Below are 18,961 nucleotides of genomic sequence, written 5' to 3' on the forward strand. Positions count from 1 at the left end.
TATCGTGCCTGATATGTATATGTGTATATCTGTATGCTGTGAATATATGAAGTACTGTAACTGTACATGATGAAGTTCACTTCTGTAACCAATGTCCTAAGTTTCAGCGCCTAGATGTCTCTGGGTTTTGCACGCTCTATAAATGTCCAAATAAATAAATAAGCCGGAAGATTTCAAATAGGCATTCCTTCTCATAACTACTGCCGACCCTATGGTGCGGCCAAAACAGTCAGCAATATCCAAGCCTGGCAGTTTCCATCCCATCCCATCCTCAACAAGCTGTATAAATCTGTCCTACATATGACCTTCCGAGACGTATTCTGGCGCAAGCTCGACAGACTTCCACAAACCGTAGGAGAACTTAGCGAAACCGTAAGCTACGCTTGTGGCCTTGAGAACCATGCTGCCTGAGGTGAAAACCTTCTTGGACAAAGCATCTATCCTTTTCCCTTCCCTGGCTGTAGGGAGATTTGACATGGATGCCGCGAGCCTGGAGGATATAGTGGCAGCCTGAACTACCAGCCCTTCCGGGTACGGGTGTGTTGAGAGGAAGGGAGGGTCCCCTCTCGCTGGCCTGTACTTCCCTGTGACATTGGTATCCAAAGGGGGAAAAGTGCATGGATTCCGCCAGATGGAAGCCAAGGGGTCAGCTATGGCCTGATTGAAAGGCATGTTGTGCTCAATAGCCGGGCCCTCATCCGCGATATCTGTAAGGTCATACCCTTGATGGGGAGTGGCAGACGACTTGGGGCCGTGGGTGTCAAGCACCTTTTCCACTAATGTCCTAAACTTGACATTCAAGTGTTTTACTGTGCTGGCCCCCATCGTGACACGTGGGCTCCTCAGCCTCAGACGTCGGGACAAGAGAACACACCAAATTCGCCGACGGTCGGCCCAGCGCCAGCTTACCGGCTCTGTCTCGCAGAGACTTGGGTTGCATCTTGGCGCACAACGCGCAGACCTCCATGTCGTGAGTGGAACTCAAACATCATAAACAAATGTGTGTGTTCGTTACCAACATTTTGGCCTCGCAATCGGAGCACCGCTTGAAACCCGAGATCCGTTGAGAAGACATATCGAGGTGAATCGAAATAAACTTAGTGAAACTGTCGAGTAAAACTTGAATAGGTTCTTGACGCAGCGTGTGAACGTGCAGAAAAAAGGAACTGAAGCATGGGGCCGTCGAAGTCTGTAATTCCCCAAAAATAATCTGTGTCTAAACCTATGCTTGCCCTCACTCTTTGACAACAATGTGTTAGGAAGTCTTTCAAAAGCAAAAAGTGGTGGTTCAACAAAAATAGGAAACCGGGATTGGTTTCAGGTGGTCTTCTCACCAGTTGTAGGTTGGTCAGCTTCCAAAAGAATGGGCTCAATCAAAAGGGACTTTTCATAGGACCTTCATAGTTCAAACAATGTCAATGTTCTTAATGCCTTGGGGTTCCCTTCACCAAGCTTCAATTCCTTCAGTAACTCCAAATAATAAAGATTCCACTTTGATTGGCCTCTTAGGGTTCCCTTCCCCAATTTAGGCCTCTTCTGAATTCAAATACAAGTTCAGCTCTTAGGCCTCTCAGGGTTCCCTTCTTTAGTTTCAAAACACAAGTTCAGTTTGTCAGGATGTACCTTCCTTTCAAACACAGGTCTTTAAAAGGCGTAGCATCAGAGACTTTAGAAAATGCCAGGTTCTTTGCTCCTCCTAGGCGCGACCACTCCGAGCTCTAACCCTTCTCTTTTATTTCCTGCTCTTAATCCTTTACCTTCAGGGCCTTTCTGCACCCATCTTTGTACCCCTCTTTTTCCTTAGATCCTTTCTCCGGCCCCCTGCACCTTTCGTTCCTTCTCCTGCACACCTTCCTCTCCATCTTGTGCCCAATGGCCAGTGGGCGCTGGAGAAACGGGAGGCAATAACCCTGATGGATGACCTGTAAGACCCAAGTGTCGGACGTGGTCTACGACCATTCCGTGCTAAACAAGAAATGCCTCCCTTCCACCGGTACGAGTGATGAAGCCCAACACTGAGGTTTGGCGCCCTGGGGAGCAGAGGCAGCAGCGGTCGCTGCAACGCCTCCCCACTGGGTACCCCTTCCTCTACCTCTCTGTAAGCGCCTGCCTTGGCTCCTTCCCGGGACAGGTTGTCCACAGCCCCTCTGGGCAAAGGCAGAAAAAGGGTGAAAACCCCTTGCCCCTAGAAGAGGAATGTGCAGAAGGCTGCTGGACTGCAAGGCCTAAGAACGTAGCAGTCGGCTCAGACAATTGGACCTTCTGGAGGGCGCTGTCAGTCTTAGTTTCCAAAAAGGTTCTGTCTGTCAAAAGCATGTCTAAAAGCTTTGTCTGAACGTCGGCTGCAAGACCTGACATCAGTAGCCAAGAATGGCGCCTGACCAACGTGCTAGTGGCCATGGACCTGCCCATGCAGTAAGCGGTTATGCTGCCTCCTTGCCGTCCGAGACCAAGGACAGAAACCCATCCCTCATCTCTCTCTGGGAGGTACTCCGCCACATTGGCTACTGACAACCTGAGGCTGAAGGACAATTTTGCCATGGCATAAGAGGCTTTCACGGCCCGCAGTTCTAGATTGCCACGTCAAACCGCTTTCTTTCCCTGTCCATAGGAAGGGAATGAAAGGTAGAGGTCTCCAGGCTAACTGTCGCGGCCTGAACAGCCAGGCTTTAAGGTGAAGAATGGGTGGAAAATAAATCTTGGTCCAACAGAGTGGGACAGTGCTTTCTAGCCCGGTCCCTGTCCTGCCGAAACCCTTCCAATACCAGGGTCCCCACTGCCACATTAAAGGGCAAGAGTGTTTGCTTCTTTGGGGCATCATACACAATGTCACATAGTTCGTATTGAACTCTGAACCTGGACGGAGGAGAGATCTCCAGAGTATTGGCCACCTTAGCCATCAGACGCTGGAAGGCAGCCTGAGGCTTACCTGGGGTAGGAGCTGTTATGATGGACCAGGCTCGAGGCCCTTAGGTGTGCAGGAGTTGTCTTCTAAGCGTAACCTATCAGTTTCTCAAGACGAGGTGCAACACAGCGGACTGCGACGCTGCCTGCGCCACCGGTGCCGCCTTGGCAAAGATGCCAAGCAACTTTAGGCAGAACTCTCCTATTCCTCTGCTGTGGATGATTGGGTTGGAAAAGGCACCTGTGGCCGGCCGCTCAGTGGACGCTTTAGAGCTTTGGCTCTTTTTCTTTGAAGAGGAAGAGTCATCACGATTAGAGGACTCACTTGCGGAGCATGACCTCTTCCGATGCTCCTTCTCCACACACGGAGCTGCCCGACCTTCGTAACGTCGATCCGTGCTGTGTGACCTTGACCGAGACCATGGAACTTCATCCTTCGCCTTGTGGACGACATGAAGATCTTTGCCGGCTGTCCCAGTAGGTCTTTGGCTACCTTGACTGATATGACGTGCAATCTTGGGTGTTGTGGTCCTCACACAAGCAGTACAAACATATCTGGTTTGGATTTGAGACCGAAATGTGCTTGGCAGCAATCTGCACATGCCTTGAACCCGGAGGCCTTCAACAGAGTCGGCATGGCGTTTTAAAAATAAGAAGCTCAATGAGCAACTGAGATCATGGGGCACCGCACCGCTATATTTACTGGCCTGGACATCCTATCCAATGCAGCAGATGGAACCAACGGAGCTGCGCTGCGCCCGCTGGCAGTGGAAAGGTTTCCGGAGAACAGCTGGGTTGGGATATGGATATAATGGATCAGGAATCTGTGCCAATAAAGAATAGAAGAGGAATCTCTGGGAGGTAGCAATACACTAGAATAATTCCTCTTTCAACATTTTGGCTTAGCAATATAAATACTGGACAACACTGTAATGTGAATGTATCAAGAGTGGAAATTAATTATAAAGTAAAACAAGTGTGTATACTTGTAGGACAAATTCCTTTACCCACGAGTCAGCATAAAAAAATGCAGCAATCTGTGTTGCATTGTTGTAAACTCACTTTGTCTTCCTCACACACCAGGAATCTTCTAGAATATAAAACTGAACTCCCAATTTAAGCAGATTTGCTTTCACTTCTTTTGCTGGCTTTCGGCTGTAGACTGAATAAACTATTTTGGTTTTTGACCTTGAAGGAAAAAATACAATAGTGGATGTTAATTTTCAGTGACAATCCAAACATTGTTTGTAATCTCAATGAATAGTACAAACACAATCTTACACTGTCAGAACCAACATATCACTGAATACCATTTCTAAATACTATTTTATCCATGAAACTAGTGTAAGAGCCTGTGTCCATGGGCCAAAGTGCAGGTTTTCATTAACACAGTAGGACCACTATTTAAATATCCTCAACAACAGCTCTCTCTAGCGGTGACATAAGGTGAAGCTATGCAAATTGGTATTGTCTCTATTGGATCTACGTGATCCGACCGCAGCTGATTTGCCCGCAGCCGCAAAGTTCGCATGAGAAAGGTGCGAATCACCAAAATATTGCACCTTTCTCATACGAACACACGTACATACCCCCACCACACCCATGACACCCCCACCCACCCACACTCTCAACACACCCCCAACATAAACAAACCCCCAAAAGATCCCTCTAGTGGCGGCAACATGTAAAGCTACTGCATCCGACAAACATACAGGGACAAACATACATCTGGCCTTTTATTATATTATTAGATAGAATACTTCTTGCAATGCTGGAAATGCCTTATGGAGGGACAGGGCCTCCGAGTCCTAGTCCTAACACTTCTCTGTGTGTGTTTTGTCTCTGTTTTCTGCCACAGAGGTCCAGCCTGGACCTATGGCATTGCATCTCTTAATGTTTTCCTTTTGGTGAACACCACCCTTGGGACAGCCTTATGGCACCCATGGGTGGCAGTACGCCCTTGTACCCCTTATGTGTGTTTCTGAACACCTGTGTGTTGACCTCAGAGCAGGCTATGGGCTGGTGGCAGCTACATGCTGACCTGGCAGTGACTCTGGAGTTTTCTACATTTTTTGGGACATTCTGGCCCTGCCATAGCAATCAATGGATTCGTGATAGAAGACAAGACTGCCGCTGTGGCCCCTTGGTTTCTATTGCCTTTTACCTTGTTTCCCAAAGTCCTAGGAAGCCCTGACTCAGTCACTTCCTCCTGACTGGGTGTTGGCTGGAAATACAATACATGGCTCTGAGGCTGCCTCCTGTCAGAAGGGAGCCTTCCCAGAGTCTGTGTGCTGTGGGTAAACCCTAGGGGTGAGTCTGATGTGAACTCACATTCTGTGTTATGGGTGTCTGGTTTCTGTGCTTGACACAATGACAGACAGCCTGACTGAAACTGACATGGATGTAGTGTAGTGTGCTGAAAGGCTGGGTGCTTACCCCAATCCACATTGATTGTTATGGGTGCCTGGGTGGAGTGAATGCCCTGAATGCCTGCTGGCCCGATTGGCTGCCTGCCTGCATGAATGCCCTTCTATGTGATTGGTTGACTGAGCCAGGCTCAGGCTGAGTGAATGGGAATCAACGTGTATAACAGGTGACCTCTCACTCACCAATTTGTTCAGAAGCTAAAGTCGTAGCTGAAGCAAGAAGAAGCTGTTCCTTGAAGCCCAGCAGGAAGACAAGTCTGCTGCTGCATTTTCTTCACGTAATCCAAAGCTGCTATGTTCTTCCAAGGACTGATCCAGTGAGGACCTGCAAAGGAAACCTCAGGCCGCGTTACAAGGGACTATTGTGTGACCTGCTACTCTTCATCCTGGAAGCCAGTCCTGTGTGCCTGCTCTCCGGAAAATGGTTCTTTGTGGGTCCTGAAGAGGAGTGCCTGAGCATCAATTGTGTCACCCAGGGTCCGGAGGTGTATTTCATGACCGTGGGGGCCATTGCAGTCTACCGCCCAAAAGAGGGGGTACCCTGGCATAGTGCTGCTGGACACCCGGAGCTGAGAACATTCCAATCTGCCTAAGAATATTTTAAGAGATGTCCTTGCCGTCATCACTGCCCACTTATCCTCGAGGAAAAGAGTCCAGAGTCACTGAGTGCAGAGGAAGGTCTGTCAGTGGTTTTCCCGCCACCAGAAGCTAACGAAGACGTCCCGAGGGTCCAGACTTGGTGAGCGACCATGGTCCACTCCACTGGCCGAGTCCAGGTGGCGTAGAAGCTGTCCAGCACTGAAGAACCGAAAGGTGAAAAACCTGACACCAAAAGCGACCTATGCGCCCGTCAACGCCAGAAGTCATCAAAGTGTACCAGGGGTCTTACTCTCATCGCCCAATCCTTTAAGGAGCCCACAGCAGGTTTCATCTTCACAGAACTTCTACAGTCAGAGAAATCGTCGGCCAAAGGAGAGCACCCCGAAATATAGGACTTCTGCACTTCAGAAAGATTTTGGTTCAATTTTTCTCGTGGACTCCGCATCCCAGTGGCTCCTTCTTCCTAGGTTGGTCCATCCTCTGAGGGAATCGTCCAGTGTAACCAAGAAACTCTGCTGTGACGAGTAAGAGCATCCTCTAGCCTCAGGAGTCGTCCAGGGGTCTCAGATTCGTCTTGGATCCTGTTCTCCTGTGGCCTCTCAGGTACTTCGGGGTGGTAGAACCTTTTAAAGAAAGCAGGTTATTAAACATTGTTGGATGGGCTGTAAAAGGCAAGATAAGTTACTCCCTAACCTTTCCATTACAGGTTGCCAAGGTGGAGGGGGGGTGGGTCTTCACACAGAATAGTATTTCTAGTCTAAAGAAAGCATTCTGCCACTGTTCCTAACTAACCTGCCTTTCTTCCCTATTCTATGCTGATACACCTCACTTTAGAATTCACATGCCTATTTAAAAATGACTGCAGTTAGTGCATCTATTACTGAATTTAAGTATTGTGTGGTACCACATAGTGTATTCTTTGAATAAGTATTTCCAAGTACAAAGTGTTAAAATGTTCATTTTTTAAAAATCTAATGTTTTATTGGTTAATTATCTTTCAACCTTTAACATAAACCTTTAGCATACCATAAGTTCTTTCCATACAGTACTTATTCCACAGTTCCATTTCCTAATTAATTTCTCACACAACTCCTATTTCCGAAGGTGATCATATGTCTCTGTATTCGTCAGCAATGCCTCCACCAACTTTAAGGCATTAATCGTATGTCCAAGAGCTCTTGTCGTTAGAATATACTTCCACATCTGCTCTTCCTCAATAGAACCTGCTACCTGCCCCTCGATCCCTGTTACTTCCTTCCGTTGCTCATTTATAGCGGGTCACGATAGCACCAAATGTCTGATTGTTTCTGCAGCGTCCACCTTTTTGCAGAAGCGACATATTGCATCGTGTGGGGCTATTTGCTTCCTTCGCAGCAGTACTTCTCTCGATGCCAGTATGTTGAGTCTGCATCATAGTAATAAGTCTCTGTAATGGGTCAATGGGAATTTAATTAAGTATAAGGGCAGTTCATTTATTTTCTTGTGCTCCCATACAATGTTATAACATAATTTGTTTATTCTCTTCAGTTCAACTGTTTCGACTCAGTCTTTTTCTTGCAGGATTTTTTAAACTTTATTTGGGTTTCCTTTCAGAGTATCCATATCAATATTTGAGCTATCTAGAAATTCTCTACAACGTTCCTTCCATCTCCCAAGGTTCTTGTCTTTTGTTGTCGCCGATCCCATTAACATCTCGAATGGTTCAGGTGGGTTGTCAAGAACACATTTCTGATAGAGGGAGATTGCCTTCCACATAACTATGGATATTAGCGATTGCAATCTTAGCTCAAACCTAATTGTTGCAGCTGACAGTGAATTAGGTAATTAAGAATTATCCTCCAGAAGTAGGCTTCACATATATCCCATATTTTCCAGGAGAGGTTCATCAGTGTCTCTGCTCCATATGTTAATACCGCTGGGACCTTCTGCTTATAAAAGATGACAGTAGGCATCCGCGAAAATGCTCCATAACGATGATGCAGTGCTCTGCCTTGATTTGTTAGCTTCAGTAACTTTTCCCTGATCATCAAATAGTGGCCTGACTCATCGATATTCTTGTTAATTCGAATCCCCAGGTAAGTTATTGATTCCACCATTTCCAGAGATTGATTATCAATAGACCAACTGAAGTCTTTTCGTTTCCTCGACTTATTGCATGCTGATTTCATTATTAGGATCTTTGATTTCTCGATTTTAATCTTCATATGATTACCCTCCAAATAGATTTTAAAGGCTTCTAATCGCCTCTGGAGACCTGTAGCGGTCTGGTCAATGAATACCAGGTCATTCGCATAGATGATCCAGGGGATTTCACATTTTTCAATCTTAGAGGGGAAGGCCCTGATTTCTTTTTGAGAGTTTTTCAGATCTGCCAGGCATAGTGAAAATAAAAATGGTGCCAGTGCAGAGCCCTGCTTAATCCCTCGAAAGGTATGGATCTTCCTAGTTATGGATCCATCTCTGGATAATTGGACCTGTACTGTCGTATCCGTGTACAGTGCTTGAATTGCCTCTAAAAGAAAGATCTTACGGCAGTAAGATTGGTCCATACCATCAAAGGCTTGCGCTAGGTCAACAAAACCTGGGTAAACTTTGCCCTTTGATTTTAATCCTCGCTGTTTCAAGAGGTTCAAGAGGTTTAAGATGAATACGTTCAGGGATGTACCCACTCCACTTATAAAAGCTGTTTGTCCTTTGTCCAGAATGGACTCCTTAATTGCCCAACTTTTAAGATCTTGCAGGAAAATTGCTGCAAAGATTTTGCCAATAGAATCAAGCAAGGCTATTGGCCTATAGTTCTTGGGATCACTGCGGTCTCCTTTTTTAAAAATTGGGATTACAATTGCTTCCTTCCACGACGATGGCAAAGATCTTGTTATCTTCTCTTGATTGAATAGAGAATATATTAAAATCAGCCCAACTCTTTGTTTGCCTTTAGCATTTGGTTCGAAATGCCATCAGGGCCCGATGCCCTTGAGGAGCTCAGATTGTTAATTCTCCATAATATTTCTTGGTGATCTAGTTCAATTTTCCATTCATGTGTGCTCTTATTCTTCTCGGGAAAGCTTTTAGCTGTCATACTATCAAAGAGGGCCATATAATGTTTGATCCTCTGACACTTGGTTGGTAGTTGTCGCTGTTTGGAAATCCTCCCCCTTATTTACTATGTCCCATAGATGTTTTGGGTTGCACAATCGGACCGCCGCTAGTATTTTTTCAGCGTCATGCTGTGCTCTTCCAGCTTCAGTGGACCGTAGCCAGTTTTTATAGGTTTGTTTCGATCTTCTAATTTTCTCCTTTTTCCCTGGTGCGACACTCCTTAGTAGCCTTCGTATTTCCGCTCCATGTTCTCTTTTCTCCACCAACTCTTTTAAATAAGCGTGTTTCCTATTTATCTTGGTCAACTTTTTCGAGTCATATTTAAGTTCAAAATCTTTCAGGAGCCATCTATAATCAACCTTCTCTGGATTATCAGCCACATGGAGATCGTAGCGTCCCACCAGCTTTGGTAACGAATCCTGTTTTATTTGTAATTTATTTCGACCCCATGAGACTTCGACTGGGGTTATTCTGGTACTGTTTCCACTTACACCCTGCAAGATCATTTCAATATCTAGCAACGCATGATCACCAGGTAGTTGTTTTTTCACTGTTAGTGAGTTAATATATTGCATTGTATTACCTGCCACAAAGCAATCTAGACAGGCACTGTTCGTCCCGGAGAACCAGGTGTCTGCCCCTTGTAGATCTTGTTTAATTGAACCATTTAGCATCTTCATTGAACGGATTTCCATCTCCATCTTCCAGCGTTGTTGTTTCGCTTCCAGTTGTGATTCTTTCTTTGGCTTACCCTCCTTATTTAATAATTTAACATTCAGGTCTCCACAAAGCAATATTAATTGGTTTGGTTCTTCTATCATTGATTTATCAATGATTTCCGTAATGTCCTTAATAAATGTATTACTTTGACAATTCTTTTCACTCCAATAGATATTAATTAGTAGGATCTTTACCTCATTTATTGGCGAACCTTTCCTAATTTTAAGAGTCTGTACAAAAGGATTCGGAATACTATTGTGCAGAACTTCAAGATCACTGTCAATTCTTACCATTGTTAGAAGGCCTGCACATGGCCTCCCCTTTTCACCTTTCCTTGCAGGCTTTATATAGACCTCATAATCTTCGCACACTGGTTTATTCCTTATCCAGGTATCTTGAAGGCAGATGATCTCATATTGGCCCAAGAACCGAATTTTCGCGAGTGTACAGATGTTTCAAACCCACCGTGATCCATGAGGCAACTTGAACTTTCTTTGCCCCTTGTACCTTTTCAATCTATTGCTTCTTCTTTACTGCCAGTACTTTAGCCATACGTGACCAATCCCCTTCCTTCTCAATTTTTTTCTGTGCAGATTTGACGTTTCCAGCTTTTCCCCAGAATTATCTACTGTGAAGCTTATCTTTTGTACTTTCATTCGTAATGCTGTATCGATTTTTCCAGCCAATACTACTTTCTTCTGTGGCTTTCTTCCCCCATCATTTTTCTCCATTATTACTTTCTTCTTATTTTCCTTATCGTGTGATTTCACTGTTCCAACCTGTGCTGTTTCCTTAGCAGCTCTTTCCCTTAATTCTAAACATGCTTTCAGTCAATCTTATTTTTAAACCCTTTTTCTTTGTTTCAGGTGGTAAATCATCAACCCGGATTTTCAAACCTCTATGTTCTGTCAGGTAAAAACCCAGCCGGGCAAACTTCTCCTTCATTTCCAAAAGTGAATCCATAATCAAACTAGATCTCAGGTGCAATATCACCAGATCTAGTCTCTTTTCATTTACAAACTCCACTATTACAATGTCATCCGGTGTTATATGGCGCAGCATTGGTACCTGCCAGAATAGCGCCAGCACCTTTTTTCGTTATTTAAAAGCGTTCACCTTGAGTCCTTTAACATCTTCTAATTTCACTTTGTAAACCTTCTGGGTCGTTTCTTTCTGAGGCTTATTATGGGCACGCTTTTCTGGCCTCTGTTCAAGACGCTTCAGATTCTTCTCCTTAGTACTATGCTATGATCTACTTTCCAGACCACATCCTTCCCTTTTATCTTCTAGTGTTCTGAAGGTCTCCGACTTTCTCTTTTCTTCTTTATTCAGACTAGTTTTATTCCTGTCTTCAGACATCTTTTTCCCCTTGCTTCCATCCTTTCAATTTTTTTCCGCAGCTCTCAGCAGGGGATGGTCAGCTCTATTCTCTATAGGTAGAGCATCTACCTGCTTTTCAATTTCCTGCCAATCAGAGGGGCTGAAACAATCCCTTACCTAATTATTTTCTTCCAAGAGCTCAATAAGGTCACTCAAACATGATTCTGATACCACTGAGTCATCATCACTTAGGATCCTAATATAGTTCTCGGACACCTCATTTCCTGACACGTTCTGCACATTTTTTTCCAACATCATTTCTCTTCTAGGTTTTTTCGCCAATTGCAGATCATCTAGGTTGGGAATGTATCTTATATTCCTTAAAAACAACCTGGATCCATTTTGTTTCCGGGTTTTAACTTGATGTGTAGACTTTTTTCCTCTCTTTGGATCCCTAGGTTGATCTTCTTTTAGTTTAACTGGTTCATCAGATGGTTGAAAAATCGGGAGACTTGCTTTCCCTAAGCCTTCCGCTAATATTTGTGGCGGATTTACAGCCTTGGCCTTATCTACTAGTTTTTCTCCGCTGGCCAAATGATGTTTTGACTTTGGTTTGTTCTTTAACAATTGGAGTGGGCCACTTTTCAAGGTGCTTTTATTGTGCTTTGATCACCCTCACTACTACCGTCCTTCTTTGCAGCTAAGCACCGTTTATCTGCACATTTTTCTGGCTTGGGGTCACCCTTTTCTGATTTATTTAGATTTCTCATCCACTTACAGTCTTCTATGACTGCTTCCATTAGAAGTGTTTTGTCATTTGCTTCACTTCTGGCCAAGTCACAATCTGTTTTGCCATGAGTTTGATTTTTCCGCTTCCAAGTCTAGCCTCTGCTCAATTATTTTCACCCAATTATTGAGATCATTTATCTGGCCCTTTAATTTCAGGTTGAGCGTTAAAAGATCCTGTAGAGAATAATTTCTAGTCTCATATAATTTGAGAAAAGGGGCTATTAATGCTGCCATCACTGTGTTTTGTAATTGAGATAAGTCAGCTGCCCTTTCATTTTTAAGCTTTTCCTCTAATATCACAATGGCAGGTTTTTCAGCCGTCTTTTCTGCCACATTTCGGTTGTGTAGATTGCTTAATGGCTCATTTCCAAGACGTTTACTCACTGGAGTATACAGACTTTCGTTGATACTCCCCAGCATCGGGGCTTCCTCTGCCCCTAAATCAGGCAGAGGTATCTTGTCCAGGGCTGCAATCTTATCCTTAATGTAGGATAGACTTTTGCGCTTCTCTTGCACTATTTTTCCAGTTAAAGCTGAAATGTCTTTAATTAATTTTTCCGCCAAGGTTGAAGTGCTCAAATCTTTTGTATTCAGCTCAAGTGGCGGTTTGAGGTCGTTATAGGAGGTTTAGACATATAACTGTCATTTTCCTTGTCCAAATCACCACTTGTATCCACAATCTTAGAGCTCTGGTAATTACTTTTCCCATCCACGCTATTTGGAGTATTTATTTTCATTCCCCCCCTCCTGAGCGTAACCCATCAGTGGTGTTTCCTCAAAAACCTCCCAATCTGACATTTCTTCCCAATGTTCTACAATTACATCTTCCATTATTACCTTTTCCTCTGCATTTTGTGACCTTACTGGGGATTGTGACACTCGATGTACATCATCCTTTGCGCAGCCCATTTTTTGCTGTAATACTTTTTCCTGGATTTTTTCCTTAAATTCCATCAGGGCGCAGTCTTTAAGTATCGGGCATATTAGAGGTTCATTAAGTAACAGTGTTACACGCCCATCCGCAGCTTTACCTTCTTTCGTTTTCAATTTCATTATGTGTAGCATTTGATTAAATGGAGGCAAACAAGCCACTCCCATTTCACTCTCACCACGCCCTTCTTGTAGCGTTGGCTGTTTGAGGGGAGATGTAGCAGAGTCGGCCTTTTGCAAACAGACCACTCCCATTTCACACTCTCGGCTCCCCTCTTTCGACGCTGACTGCTTGTGGGAAGACACAAAGGGGTCATCCCCCAGCACCTTGCATGGAGAGCCTCTCGGGCACCCATCCCCCTCACCCGGACCGCCGCCTCCCAGTCCTCCACTCCCACCGCCTTCCATTGATCCCCCCTCATTGTCCGGCTCCACAAACGCCTCCAAGTCAGGGGTAACTGTATCCTGCACCTCTTTGACTTGATTTTCCATTCGCTCCATTTGCAACGAGTTATTACTCGACCTCGATAGTCTTTTCACAGTACAGGTTGCTTGTTCTTCATGTGTATTGACAAAAGCCCCCTCCCCGGGTTCCTTTACTTCCTCACCTTCCCTCAGCGGGTCAGATGCCATAGTATCAGGCACTGACACACCCGCTCTCATTCCTATCTTTGGGCTCACCTGCAAGGCGTCATTGCTCTTTAAGGGAGAGTCTTTAGTTTTCTGCTGGCTTCTATCTTTAGCTACCCTGCCCTTTAACAGCGGCATTGCAGTATCAGATTCATTCGTTGGGTCAATAACAAATGACTCGCTAACGCTATAAGGCAGGCGAGTCTGCTTTAGTGTCGAGTTAATATTTTGTAGAGCAGAACGCGGGGAGTCCGAGAACCCATTGGTTCACTCAAGGCTTCCTGGAGCTCATCTGTGGGTTTCTTCATCACCACACGTCGTGCAGCTCCTTTAGAAAATAATGGACTTCAGATGGCCACCACAGTAAGGGCCAGCTGCCACAGGCAAACACCAGACAACACCACTTACTGACCACTTTCGCGGCCGTTTTCGCAGTAGTGAATGTTTTTAAAGGTGTTTTCCCAAGGTCCAACAGGATACTAGCACCGCCTCCAGGCAGGCTTAAAGCGACAGCATGCAAGGAAACCTCTAGCCACCAGACAAAACCACTTACTGACCACTTTCCTGAATCTTATTTTATATAAAATTGATGTGTTATCACCTAACATAGTGTGTGGACATTCCTTTGTGAGGGCTTGGGCACTCACTGTACTTAAGAACCTGCCTGCATCACCTCCTGAGAGCTTACGTCTTGGTTACTCGTCCATTCTACTGTTAGGCAGAAACCTGTGCAGTTCCCTTAGGGACCACTGCAAAAGGCTTAAGACTACAGGTGTTGGAAGTAAACCCAATTGGTAGCAGTCTGTACCACCCAGATTTACCTGGTAGCTGTGGCTGAGCAGCCAGACTTCTCTCAAGAAGAGCTAGACAGTACATAGAGTATACAAGATAGGTACAAAGATACAGTAGCACAAGCAAACACTGACCAGAGCTTGGGTATAAAAGTATTTAATTATTTATTTTAAAACACACTTTGTAAAATACACTAACACTAATATGGCAAGCAAGTTCAAACACAGTCACTATTACTATATATACATCCCTGATTACTTACTGAACAAGTCTTAGTAAAAACACCACTTATTTTCAGACAGAGGTGAGCGCTTAATCTAAGATGGCACTCCAATAAGTTAGTTAAAAAGAAAGGGAAAAAGGCAGAATTAGGAAGATACACAATACCAACACTTTGAGGAGAACCAGAGCAAGTCAGAAAAGGCAGAGTCTACTGAGGAGCAAGAAAGTCATAGGCTAGGCCCACTCTTGGAGAGAGCAAGGCAGAATGTGTCCAAGATCACACAGTTGAATAGTACTTTAAAGAGTCGTTGCAGATAGTTCGAAAAGGGTTGGATCAGTTCAGAAAAAGTTAGTTAGCAGGTCCCAAGTCACCCAAGGATAGAAAGTCAAGGATTTATGGGACACCTTGAACAGTCTGTTGAAAGGGAGACCAGGCGGGACATAGTACCTGAAATGGTGAGAAAGCTCCAGCGGGGGCAGTTGTTCCTGGCAGCGGGTGCAAGTCAGTGTTTCGTCCAGGGGTAGAGAAGATCTCGACGTGGAGGAAAGCTGGAGGTCGTTGCACTGCCAGGGAAGAAACCAGCCGCGGAGAATCCCGGTTAACAGGTACTACCCTTTTATTCGCGGTAGTAGTGAAGCGTGGCTATCCGGCCGCCGGGGTGCTTGGCACGCGCGATTCGACCACGAGACGATCCAGGAAGGCAAAAAGGAGGGTCGAACTGGTTATCCTCAGCAGTTCAGAGGAAGAAGACTCTCCGGGATGAAGATCTTCTCTGCTGTTGGGAAGTGGTGAGACGGTTCAGCAGGGCTCCACCGGTGGTGTCGTCGTTGCAGGTCGGCTCAGCTTCTCCCTCTTCGGATTCTTTGGTCCTGTGGCGACTTCTGACGTTCCAGTCCCCAAAGCCCTGCTTTTATGCAGAAAACCCCCATTCATCAGTCCTAGCTGTCACTCAAACATGCTAAGTGGTGAGCCGGGCGGCTCACCACTGGGCCAATCACACAAGAGTATGACTTGAGTTGCCGAGGCAACTCAGTCCAGGGTGCCTAAACCCCCCCCTCCCACACATCCTGTAGACCCAGACAGAGTGGCACCACTTTTGGAAGCTTCTGTGGAGAAGCCCGCCAAAAAGTGGAACAAAGGGCTCGACTTGGGTTGGAGTTACAGAGGTGAACACAAACGCCATTTTAAAACCGAGCCCTGGCAAAAAGACCCAATCGGGGAATAAATATTAAATAAATAACCCAGCGGTATCTTTAACATTGCACCAAAAAAAGTGGTGCGTTTAAAATCCCATAGGAAATATTCCGGTGCAATATTTCGCGTGGTAACCACCGCCACCAGCCGAAACTTGACGAGGGGGGACTGCACAGTGCTCCCTCGAAAAACAGACCCAGGGGCAATCTAATTACCCCTACCAGTACTTACACAATATGATGGTTGGTATTGGTTCTGTTCAAAATTTAAGACTGGTAAAGTCAATGGTGACTTTACATGCCCTGGGAGACAGTAGTCAGTCCCAGGGTATGGAGTCTACGTTTAGGGGTCACTATGACACCCCTGTGTTACTGCACTGAGGGTGCTGTGTAACATACTTACCAAAAATACATGAAACCATATGGAGTAAAAGACCCCATAGCCCATAAAACACATTACAAAGTCAAAGGATATCTCAAATCATGTCTAAGAGTGGGAGAAAAAGAGTCTCACTCTTAGCTGGAGAAAAAAAAGAAACCCCAAAAATCCAGCAAAGCTACTGGCGGACTCACTAGGTTTTGGAAATTAGCCTTAACAGAGAATTCTCCCTAACATCTACCATATAGAGAACCTTGACTGGGGTTGCTCTGTGCCTTTGTCCCAACCAAATTGAGGACAGAAGTACAGATACCCCCTCCAGTCTTTACACAGCGGTGAGATCACTAGTTTTAAGACGCAGTGTTTAACCTAGCTATTGCTAAATATCCACACTTCTTTATTGATTTAGACTGTTAACAGTGTATACTGATTACTACACTACAAACAATGGAAACAATAGCAAATGGTAAAACAACCAGAATGATCTTAGAGGCTCTTCAGAGTGCTTGTAAAGTGAGAGGAATAGATTTTGAAGATAAGTCTAGGGCAGAGCTTATAGCTGCCCTCGTCAATTTCCAGGCAGATGGAGAAATTACCTTACCGTAATGTTCTTTCTATGGATTCTTCTCCCGCAGATTCCTCATCTTGATAGATATCCATTATCCAGCTCTGCTCTTTGGAACATTTTCAAAAGGGTGTGCAGTGGACCTCGACTCGGCCGTCGATCCGTCTTGTGCGGTGGTCGATCATCAGCTCCGGAATGACATCAGGCGCCATACATACACCACGTCACTACTCCCCGTGCTTCACAATATTTCCCGTGCTCAAACGCTGCATAGGAAAACGGAAGGAGGCTAACCAGCCTTAAAAAGAAACTCTGGGCAAGATCCAAGATTGCCACCGCACAGTAAGGTTGTGCAGGTGACCTCTCTGCGGCTACAGGAAATGACGCAGTGCTGGGAGGGCCTCTAGGAGCCAAAACGCAAGGTGGGGGTAGTCGATGGGACCCCTTGATGGTCTCGAGGAGGTGACTGCAGTGCAGCTCCATTGTCCCTTGGATTGCGGAGGACAGCGCTTTGGGCACTGGGCATGGCATTTAGAAACAGTATGCCACGGGAGGTGCACCTGGCGTTGAAAAGAAGCAGCTTTGTGGAGCGACGGTGATTGCTCAGAGGGACACTCCCGGCCCGTAGTCCCATTCAAACAGTAAGCAGCGGGTGTGGCATGTGCTGTGTCTGCGAGAGAGGGGCAGCGAGGGAGACTCCAGTGTGACACAAGGGTCCAGCTCATTCAATGGTGCGGATGGACAGGGAGTGTTGGGCCTGATAAGAGGCAGGACTGGGGGAACTCCATACAGTAGTATCTGAGGACAGACGTTGGGCCTGGCTGAGAGGGGGATTGCACTGTGGAAAACGGGTGTGAGGCTGTTGTCGCCAGAAATGGACAATAAGCGCCTATTGAGCAGACTGCAAGATTTAGATTGGAACAAAGGTGTGCACATGCCAAGGGGGAGAAAGAAGCAGACCCCTGCGGGCAAGAGCTAACAAATCCCAGAGAGTGTAACCCATTGGAGCGGTTGCTGGTAAAGAAACCAGTGATAGCCACGCCTACAGCTGTACACGGGTCCCACTCGGAACAAATACTTTCTGAGCCTTCACTCATTGAGGGCCCAGCTACGGCAGCGTCAAGAGAGCATCAAGAGAGGACTTCGCTAAGAGCTTCAAGGACTTCCAAGACGAATTTGCAGCGTCTTTCCAGTCTCAATTTACAGTGTTTACCTCGCAAATTAAGTTACCTAACTTTGCCATGGAAATTTCAGTGCTGGGAGACAGAGTAGACACAAATGAAAGAGCAATTCAAGGCCTGGTCGAGGACAATAAACAATCAGACATTGCAATTGAAGAACTGGCCAGGGCTACACACAATCTTGAGATTCAATGTGAAGAGTTGGAGTATCGCTCCAGACGTTTAAATATCCGCCTCAAGAATGTCCCGGAATCAGTGACTGACACTGAGCTCAAGGGGGCGGTAACTTAGATTTTTGCAGACCTTATAGAAGGAGAGGAAGCTACTACCGTCCTACTTGACAGGATCCACAGGACAGGCCCGAAAAGGGTGGAATCCGCAGCTTGCCCTACGGACGTCCTTGCAGCTTGCACTTTATATCCACAGAAGCATCACATCCTTAGGACAGTGCAGCAGTCTGCACCAATAATGTACAATGGAGTGGAGATTAAGCTTTACCAGAATCTATCTCTTATCACCATCCAAAAACGAAGGGATATGCAACCAGTGGTAAAAACCATTCAGGCACAGGAAATCAGGTACAAACGTATGTTTCCATTTGGTCTCCTTTTTACTCTGGAAGGCAGGCAGCACCGTATAACATCTCGAAAGACTGATGTGGTGCTCCTCCAAATAGAGGATCATTCTGGAATGGGCATAACAGGAATAACTACGGTGAAAAAGGAAGGAGGTTACAAATATCCTACTTCTGGGGAATGGTCTACAATCGAACATCGATGAAGGAAACGTAAGGATGTACAGAGATGACTGGAGATTCAGACTGAGAGGGCCGCCCCCAAAATTGGCATACGGAGGGGACACCGAAGGGATTCTAGTGAACACAGCGGCCAAATCAGCGAACGAAGTTTTGCAAAAGACTGGGCACAGAGAGAGACATTTTGGACTTCATCTGTTCAGTTAACAGATCGCGGTGGCACTCTACCCCGCACTCACCCCTTGGGAAGCAGGTGATTCACAGTCCGGGGATTGGTTTCCCGGTTAACACTAGATTCTGTGTCTCACGTCAGGGAACATTTTAAGGAAGGGTTTGGGGTAAGATGGGGGAAAGGGGAGAAAGGGAAGGGGGGAACAGGGGAGAATTGGGGTGGTTTGGGATGCCTTTAAGGCTGCAATGAGAGGGTTACACATAGCGGAAGAGGCCATAAGACTG

The 18,961-nt window shown here is 45.7% G+C and overlaps 1 protein-coding gene across 3 annotated transcripts in view; it reads right to left on the minus strand.

Moving 5' to 3' along the window:
* The window catches only part of DPY19L1 (dpy-19 like C-mannosyltransferase 1), a 2,006,077-nt gene that overhangs the window by 56,690 nt on the left and 1,930,426 nt on the right, over nucleotides 1-18,961 (minus strand). For all 3 annotated transcript variants that reach the window (XM_069613244.1, XM_069613243.1, XM_069613242.1), the window contains one exon: nucleotides 3,967-4,092. In XM_069613244.1, coding sequence (XP_069469345.1) covers nucleotides 3,967-4,092 — 126 coding nt within the window. The remainder of the gene's footprint in view (nucleotides 1-3,966; nucleotides 4,093-18,961) is intronic.

The sequence above is a fragment of the Ambystoma mexicanum genome, chromosome 5p, assembly GCF_040938575.1.
Source record: "Ambystoma mexicanum isolate Mex_15411 chromosome 5p, UKY_AmexF1_1, whole genome shotgun sequence".
NCBI lineage: Eukaryota > Metazoa > Chordata > Amphibia > Caudata > Ambystomatidae > Ambystoma > Ambystoma mexicanum.